Raw genomic sequence first — 9,974 nt, forward strand, 5'->3', positions numbered from 1 at the left:
TCTAGGATCTGAACAAAAGCAGCTGCTGAGATTTTGAAAGAGTGAACACAGGTGACTGCTCAGGTTTGTTTATATACCCTCCCAGGTTTAAATACAGTGAATTTACATTTTTCACTATAAGAAGTCAAATCAAAATGCTGCAGATCTTTTATAAATCTTTTGACAACTTAGAGTAAGATATCCTTTGCAGATGTGTCCTAAGTCCTCCCTATTGGAGCCAGGTCTATGCAATGAATCAACCCTGTCACAATAACTACGGTAATGATGGAATATAAGTTCTAGAAATTCTCTCGGATGTTTGATGTGTGTTCTCATACGCTTTGATTTTCATCACTTCAAACTTTTTTTTTGATCCACACTCACTTGCTGTCTTGAGAAACAGACGCAAGCCCACCCAGCATGACTTAAGATAATAAAAATAACAACCAAATGCTCTCCATAATATACTCTGAACAACAGTCTGACAGCGTCATAAATTACAATGTTTCACATTATCTCGTCTGTTTTATAGCACTATGATAGGCACTGCCTTGTCGTTAAGGTTATTAATATGCTACCGAACACAGGATGTGTTTGGCTTGGTGATGTTTTCAAAATAAGACAGACGAAATAGAAATAAAACTGTGAAAATAAAACATTGCGTTCATCTGCTCTAAGGTACCGTGTTTTCCTTCATTCACCTGTTACTCTGGCCAGCACTGTCAAACTTCTCTTTTTCCCTCTCCTCTCTTTAAATTTTCCTCTAACAGATGAGTCTTATGACTTCCAAACTCTGTCGTGTGACTCTAGTTACTTTTTTCCCCCTCTGTGGTAATTGCTTATTCAGTGCCATACACAGTCTTCATGTTGTATTAATGTTTATCGCTTTAAAACAGCACAGTGAGGACTTTATCAGAATATGAACATATTGCATATGCACACATACTTTTACTTTTGGTGGCAAATAATATCTACCCGATACTTTTTTTTTTTTTTTTAATGGAGCACATGCGGTCCTCAGATAAATCCTCAGCTGCCAGGAGATACAGATTAATCTATTAAAACCTCACAGCCTTATCTGAAATAAAAACCCTTCAGTGGTTAAGCATATAAATTAAACAAGCAGGACATAAGTTAAATCAGTCAGTTTCAGTATAAAATTGGTGGACAGAAATGGAGATTTCAACAAATACTCTTGCCGTCGCTTAATTAAAATACCTTTCCTGTACTAATTAATTCTGAGAATTTTGGTTTATTGGATGAGTGAGGGCGATCCCTGGGGAATCCAAGAATGATTGCAGAATTGATAACAAACAACAAAGGTTATTGGCCACACACACAATGCCATTGGAGCACAACTACTTCCACCAATGGAATATTTATTTCTCTGTTTATTTACAATCTTGCACCCCAACAAAAGATCTACAAAGCATACTGGGGGTTTGACAGTGTTTTTGTTTTTTTGTGAGCAGCATTCAAATGAATCCCTTTTTGCGGTTAAGTTGAACAAGTGGATTGAAATATCACAATGTAAACAAAGAAATAGCATGGCTGGTTCTAGCATGAATGCATTTAAATACTCACAGCAACATTAATTCAGTTAATCGTTTTCCCATTATAAATCCATCAAATCAGATAGAATTAAACAAACAGAAACATACAAAAAACGAATAACAAGGATGGAAAGTGATGGTAAGCAGATTTGTCTCACGTTATATTAACACCAAAAGCACATAGAAAAAAAGCATTGCTGAACCAGCTTTAACATGGTTACTAATGGAGAGCAGCTAGGACTCAGCAAATGTGTCATCTGGTATGCAGACATCATGTTCCTCACTCTGTTGTCAGTGTTCAAGGGATCAACACCGCTTTGATCTCCATGCGTGGGAAGTCAACACTCCCTGCTCTGATCAAAAAGAAAACTGTCAAAAGTCAGACTCTTAAATGTGCGTGAATAAGCCCACACTCTTCATAGTGTGGTGGTGCGGGAGGTGCAGGTACCATTCCGGAAAACCATGTCGGAGACGAGACACTCCTTAGGAAAGTCCTGAGGGCCACAGGTCGTCTGCCGTTTCAGGGCCACGGCACAGTAGTCCACCTGCTCCGCATCCAGTCCATTCTCCATCCAGCGGAAGCAGACGATGCGCTGGAAGGAGCGACGGAAGTTGTCTGAGACAAAGCCGTAGAGGATGGGATTAGCGCCGCTGTTGGCGTAGCTGAGGATGACAAAGAGCTGGGTGACCATGGGGTCCGGAGGGTGGCGGAAGACACTGACCAGCTGGACAATGTAGAAGGGCATCCAGCAAACCACAAAAACCGCCACCACCAGCAGTACCATGCGGGTGATCTTTTTCTCCGAGCGTCGCCGCTGGAGCCAGCCAGCCTTCAGGCCCACGGCACGCATCCGCACCACGATCAGACAGTAACACAGACAAATAGCTGCTACGGGCAGTAGGAACCCCAGCAGGAATGTGTACACGACAAATGCTTCGGACCACGAGGCTTCGGGCCACAGGAAGTTACAGTCCACTCCGCCATCTTGCGCTGGCACGGTGTCGGCAAAAATTATAATGGGTAAGATGACCAGTAGCGAGAGTCCCCAAACGCAAACGTTCACCACTTTGGCCACAGTGGGTCTGCGGTAACGAGCCGCTTTGATTGGATGCACCACTGCGATGTAGCGGTCCACACTGAGGACCGTGAGACAGAAGATGCTGGTGAACATGTTGATACCGTCCATGCTCAACACCAGCCGACACATGAAGGAACCAAAGGGCCAGTGATGCATAGCAGCAGACGTGGCCAAGAAGGGAACACTCAACATGAAGAGCTCGTCCGCAATGGCCAGGTTCAGGATATAGATGTTGGTGGCCGTTTTCATCTTGGCGTACTTCAGAATGACGTAGATGACCATGGCGTTCCCAGTAACCCCCACACAGCATACCAGTGCATAGATGGAGGGGATGATTATCTTGCTAGCGTCAGGCTCCTGCTCATAGTCCTCGTAGTCACCAGTCAAATTGAAAGGCAGTCCTGTTGGGTAACCCACATCCTCACTTCCATTATAGACAGACATGTAATCCATTTTATAAGCTTTGTTTGTCCACTGGCCAAAAAAAAGTTGTTCAGTCTAGTACTCAACGGCGTTTTATTTCAAGGTCTTTTATTATTTGATTTCTCCATTGTGAGAAAGTTCTCACCCACCAAAATTATTGGTAATTGCTGGTTCCAATTTACAGTGTTAAAAACAATATTTGGAAAATCGCAAAGCAGCGCAGATGATGGTAGTTTGAAATGTAGTGAGTTATTACTTTTCCTCCTCACACTCCAGACGTGACTTTGGGTGCACCAAGTTAAAGCAATAGCCAAGTCCTTGAGATTCACTCAATTTCATATATTCCTCATCAGCAAACAGCCTTGGAAATTTCTGGCAAGACCATAGAGCAACCCGATTCTTCTCAATTTAAACAGCTTCTGTGGAATTCTCGATCTTACGTTCCCAATTTATTAAACCTGCAGTTCCATGTGTTCGTGTTGTAGGAATCACTCTGTATCATTCCGAAACACGTATCAGGCAGCAAAAGAACACTGCTTCTCTCCGTTAGGACATTTTGGTTCATGTGAATCAAATCTAGATTCCACTCCTTGCACTTCAGGGCAGTTTTTGCCTCTGGAGAGTGTCCTTAGTGGAACAGAAATACTGATGAATATAAGACTCCGTCTCATATATTTGTGTGAGAAGACTTTTTTTTCTCCCAAAAGCACAGATTGGATATCAGTGGGTATGAGATGTTTGGTTGTAATTAGTCTCAGCTAGGTTTCATTTCTGGCCGCTCTTGTCCTTCAGACCTATGAAAGAATGAAGGGAAGAGTCACAAATCACTATAATAATCTCATTTAAAATAGTCTAAAAAGATCATCACAAATCACTCAAAAAGGCTCAATGCTCTCAAATCAAGCTTAATTTGTGTACCTGTCTAGCCTGCCATGTGTATAAAATTATGTCGGATCTGCATCAGTACATGTGGAATCTTTTCAGGGAAAACAGCAAGTATTATTGGAATATTTCTGCGCATTTAACAAACAAAACTATTCTCATCCCATCTGAATGTTGTTGAGTTTGTGTGTATGCTTGTGTACAGTCTTTGCCTAGGCTAAATTGTTTGGTGTGAGTCTACTGCTCTCACCATCAGATTAATTTGATTAAATCCAATGACATAAAACAATTATACGAAATCACCCTGGAAATCAATTAGTTTGATGTCAATATGTCTCTCAAAACTGCAATTGAATTAGAGGACGAGATAATGAATATTAAACTTTAATTAATTATCTAGTCGTGTTCACTGCAAATCAGCCAATTTTTTATATCTGAGTGCTGGTAAATGTCTAAAAAATGTTTGCAATTTCGTTCTCATTTGAAAGTTTGCACAGTGTAATAACGGGAAAATGATTATGATTTAGTTTCGTTTGAAAAAGGTTGTTTTTGTTTAATTTGTTTTTCTGACTTTGGTTCATTTTATCAGGCATTTTAATGATTTAGTTCAATTTAGTTTCTCCTCATTTAATAAGAATACAGGCTTTGAAATGATATTTCCCTTTTGTCAAACACACAAAGTAATGTTAAATTAATGTAAATTTGATTTCTCTCATAAAGTCACCCTCTAACAGTGGTACAGTGTATCGGCAGAAAGAAACCTACTAAAGCCACATTTCCACACAGTCAAACACATTGTGCAAGTTAGAATAAAACCAATCAAAATGTTCCTTCAGAAACATGAGCAGGGCTAAGTCCAGGTGAAAGTGACGTAAACGTGAACTGATAATCACATGACTTGATACACATGGACAGTGTGACGCTATAAGTAGTGAGGTGGTTTCTGAGTGGTGAGTGCAAATCTGCAACAATATGGCAACCACAGTATGGCAGCCAATTGCTTCTTCTTCCAACCTACTGTGGTTGCCATTAAACTCTGCTGACTCACAATTTTGAATCTAGTCACTGTGAAATTAAGAAGCATCAAACGACCTTCAATATTACTAGCACAGAAAGATGAGATGCATTTGATTTTTTGAATAAAAATTGATGTGGGATTTTTTTTTGGAACTGAATGAGAGAGAACTCTAAACCAAAGGGAATGTGGAGTCTTTGAAGGAGGATGGGAACATGAAACAAATGAAAAAATGCTGTGAACATTTCCATGTGGAAAATAATATATTCATCAGGTAAACGACAAAAAGAACAAAAACCCAAGATGATGATACACAGTCAAAGATGGCACAAATATGCTGCTAATTAAAGAAGGAAATTTGACAAAACCAGATGGAGCTGACTGAACTTGAGGGCAGAAATGTAGATGAAGAAGAAACACACACACACACACACACACACATACACACACACACACACACACACACACATTACAAAAGAAAAAATCAAAAGTGTCTCACAGAGGAAATAGAGAAGATTGGTAAAATGCATCTGAAATTCAAAAATGAGTCACGGCAGCTCAAAGAGCTATGCTGTAAAATCCATAAAGGTCGTAAGTGAGAGGTTTTTCAGAGACAGGCAGATGGTTCTGTCATACATTTCACTGCCGTTATAAGGTTTTCTTTGAGTCATTACCCTGCATAGTGAGGACACACGGTTCCTTTGAAGACTTTACACTCCTGACACCCAACACCCAAGCACACTCAAAGAACAAGCAGAATATAAAATGAATATATCAGTGAAGTGGGCTACTGGGATAAAAAAAAGCAAGAATGATAAATGGAAGCCACAAAGAGGACCACACTGCTGCCTCTGCCACCTTGTCATTGGTATCAACAGCCTCTGTCTGGCACAAATTGCAGTAAATGAGAAAAAAAAGATGTCATTAAAAACAAGGCTAATTGCTGTCATGGCTAGAATGTAAATTGTCCATTGATAAGCGTTTTTCTCACTGGCTGCAGTCTTGGAAGGAGATAATAATTGCGCATTTCTAAGCTGATAAAAAGGCATTGTTAGCAGACAACTGAAAGGGGGAAAAATTAGACAGTGATATGAGGCCAAGCGACTCTGGACATTACCCAGACTACAGAGTGTTAGTTTCATGTTTCAGACAATTGCATGTAAACAGACTCAATCACAGGGGCAAACAATGAATGAATGAATGAAAGGATGAGGCAAGGAAGGAAGGAAGGAAGGGATAGATAGATAGATAGATAGATAGATAGATAGATAGATAGATAGATAGATAGATAGATAGATAGATAGATAGATAGATAGATAGAGAAAATAAATAAATACATGCATACACACTTATACATACATAAACAGCTTAATTAAACTGCATTTAAGAATTTTACTATTCAGACTTTAAACTGAGTTAAGACTTTAAACTGATTTAAAACTTTACATTTATCAAACAGTTAATAACATATACTACGCACACTAGTTGTCCAACATATATGCACGTCTGTATGATATAATCATGATATACTGGTTTGTAGCTCGAAGATGAAAGAGTTACATTGCAGTGGTGATTAAGATGTTGAGCACTCCGAGACCCCATCTGAGTTTAGAATGAGTCTCAAATTTGTGCTTTTATTCATACCAAGCAAGACTCAAAGACAGGGTCACATCAACACTGTGCTGAATTTCCTGAACTTCTCAATAGTCAATTACCAGGGAAGGAAATGTCCTTCTTTGGGGAGAGCTCTCCTGCCTAATCTAACGAATCTAAAACACAATTTACAGAGGCTCTTCTCTCTCAGCTGCCTGCTTTGGGTGTGTTGTGTGGGTCTGGAACAAAACCCTACAGACCTTGCTCCCACCCCAATATCTCTGAACTGCAAACCCCCAGTTTGTCAAATCTGATTTTCCGAAAAATATTTCCAGATGCACTCATATTGTTGGGGTATAGAATATGTCTTTTTGAAAGTGGGGTGTGCGAACTTTATATTGAGTTTATGACGTCAAACCCGGGCCTCTTAAAGACCTCAAGAGCTTTAACCTCCCACTTCTTTACATTTAGGCACTGACAGACACTGGTGGGTAAGACTGCCTCAAGACAGATTCAAAATGAAGGACAAACTGCCTCAGGCCAGGAAAGGGGCATATGTAGAGAGAAACAGAAAGAGAGGGAGTTGGAAAGAGGGAGCGAATGGGAGAGAGAGGGAGAGAGAGAGAGAGAGAGAGAGAGAGTAGTGTCACAGCTGGACAATCTCACACATGAAAAGTGGATTATGACACTGTTCTGAAGCCCCATATAAAAAAAGGCTGGTAATAGAAAGTCAAAGTGAGAATAGCTTCACAGGAGGAATGTGGGGAACTCCTTCACGCCTCTCTCTTCCTGGATGTCTTCTCTCTTTCTGTCTTTTCTGATTTGGCACCTGTGTCTCAAGTACAGGCATGGCAGTTCTAGTACACAGGAATCATTAGGCAAGGGAGAATGCTTCAATTTGGACAATTTGGCTTTCTAAGACAGTATTGCTGCTGCTGCCTCTAATTCATTCAATCCATTGTCACACAGACTTAATATGGATTTATTCATATTTTGCCAAAGTCGTTTGAAAGAACAACTCAAAACCACATAAGGTTTCATTATCCTGTAGTAAACACATAACTGTATTGACCATTCTACACATACATGCCTTTTTTCACATTGTTTTTTATAAAGGGAAATTGTTCTCAAAAAAACAAAAAAGGCCACTGAGAGGTAGAGTATTCCTGTTACACCCTGGTCCTTATTTGAGAACAGTCAACAAGGTCAGTCTGGGAGTTTCTTACTGACAGCAGCTGATCCAGGGACAGCAACTATGACATGGTAAAGGCAGCCTTGAGGGGATTTAAAATTTAAAAATACTGCCCAGTGGGGAAAAAATGTTTGGAAGAATTTCCAAATCTCCTTTTTTATTTCCTGTTACCCATGATACTGTTAGCCAATGGGCTGAGCTCTATTTTTGGATGACTGTCCCCCCAGCCACTCCAACATCAAGATGTATAGCTTCACTGTGTATGTATGTGTGTGTTCATGCAGGTGTACGTGTGTGTGTGTGTGTTACCCATGATACTGTTAACCAATGAGCTGTGCTCTACTTTTGGATGACTGTTCCCCAGCCACTGCAGCATTAAAAAGTACAGCTCCTCTGTCTGTGTGTGTATGTGTGTATGCATGCGTGCGTGTCTGTACGTGTGCGTGCGTGTGTGTGTGTGTGTGTGTGTGTGTGTGTGTGTGCGTGTGTGTGTGTGTATGGTTTCCATGTGTATGCTTTGCTGAACTACAGCCTTAAGGAACCACTAAAGAACACTGCTGTATTTTCAAAGCAGCTTGAGGACATTAAATACTTATTTGTACATAATGGTGTGGGACTTAAACTCAGATCCACGTTTTTTTGTCATGATGATGTGTAGATTCTGTTTGTTAGAGTGGAAGTCCAAATCATTTTATCTCATTCACGAGCAGTAGCTCAAGTGACAATAGCTCAAAGACAACTAGTTATAAAACTTATGGTTCATAGTTCTAACGCAGTCTGCGCATGTGTTCAGGGTTCTACTCTCTGTCCTCTACTGTGAGCGTGTAAAGCTGTTACCAAAACATCACCACACTAATCCATCAGATACACAGCCTGAAAAAAATCTCTCTGCTTCTCTCTCCCCTCAGTCTGTGCATTGCTACTGAAGACTTGGGTTTAGATTGACTGAGTTAATAGGCAGTAAATAAATATGCTGCCTGATGGGAAATTTGATCTAAATTATTTGTGAATTGCTTTTTTTTTCCACACTGCTTTATTGCAAAGCGGTAGGTGGTAAGTTTGAAGTTTTGATTCTTTTTTCAAGAAAAATGTATTTGGATGTATGACTTAGGAAAAAAGGAAATAAATAGGAAACACAGCCTTTTTCTTTTATTTGCCAATTATTCATTGATCTTGAAAAAGCAATAAAACATATCTCATTCTCTGATATGCACAAGGTCGTATCTGAACCGCCGTAACAGGGATCCAATTATGATATTACTCTACTTGTCTCGTTTTGTCAGTTACGATGGTACAGTCCGTCTCATTCGATATTCACTTTGATGACTTTGATTTTCTTTGTGCCATTAATATCCCAACGGGCATAGCCCGTCCCCTTTTATCTTTTCACACCGCTAATGCATGATTTGTCAAGCTATTTGCTGAATACATAAACGGCAGCGCGCGGAGATGAGAGGAGCGCCGTACGCCCTCGTGCTGCTCGTACAAGTCCACTTCACAGATGACACGATGCTAGGAACTCGTAAACTGTGCCAAAAATAAATAAATATGTATATATGTAACAAATAAATAAAAAGTGATACTAACGCATTTATATGAATTTCTAGTAGCCTACTTGAGGAGTCCCTTATGTTGAAATCCTGTAAATTTTATTTTCTGTTTCATATCCGCATTTCATAAGGATATATACAACGCCTTGATTAAATATTGAAGCGGGCGCGGCCCAGCGACGTACATCACTGTCTTCGCCTTCAAAGATGGATCTCCGGAGGCGGTTTCATTTTAACAATTTGTCACTGGGATGGCATAGATGCCCGCATTCTGTTAGTGAAGAAGTCCAAACCATTATAACTTGTTCAAAGTGACCGTCGTTACTCGAAAGAGAGGATAAGAAGAACTCACTGCTTGCAGCATGTATACCCGCGTGCGCCAATAAGAATGAGAAAGTGCCCCTCCTCGCGATTTAACACTTTGAACACATTCAGCCTCTTCAGTCGCGAGGCTTGACAGTGTGACAGATTTTGGTTAAAACCCTTGTGCTTAGTGGAGGAAGTGATGTGTAGTAGGAAGGTTAAAGTATTGTGTGGCATTTCACAGAGAGGGCATATTGTTTTTCATATTTTCTTTTGGCTCATTCGTTGCTACTTGGAGTTGCCTCGAAAATTAGGTTAAGCTGCATTTTCTAAATTCCTCCAGGCACTCTCTTACATTTAGGCAAATGTCTTTTCACTTTTACACACTGTCCCCGTGGGCTCAGG

The 9,974-nt window shown here is 40.2% G+C and overlaps 1 protein-coding gene across 1 annotated transcript; it reads right to left on the bottom strand.

Moving 5' to 3' along the window:
- Positions 1 to 1,948: 1,948 nt before the first annotated feature.
- On the bottom strand, positions 1,949 to 3,064 carry sstr1b (somatostatin receptor 1b). Its single transcript, XM_030780082.1, has one exon. It carries the CDS (start codon positions 3,062 to 3,064, stop codon positions 1,949 to 1,951), a length of 1,116 nt encoding a protein of 371 aa, XP_030635942.1.
- Positions 3,065 to 9,974: the final 6,910 nt, after the last annotated feature.

The sequence above is a fragment of the Chanos chanos genome, chromosome 7 (genome assembly GCF_902362185.1).
Source record: "Chanos chanos chromosome 7, fChaCha1.1, whole genome shotgun sequence".
In the NCBI taxonomy this organism is placed as follows: Eukaryota; Metazoa; Chordata; class Actinopteri; order Gonorynchiformes; family Chanidae; genus Chanos; species Chanos chanos.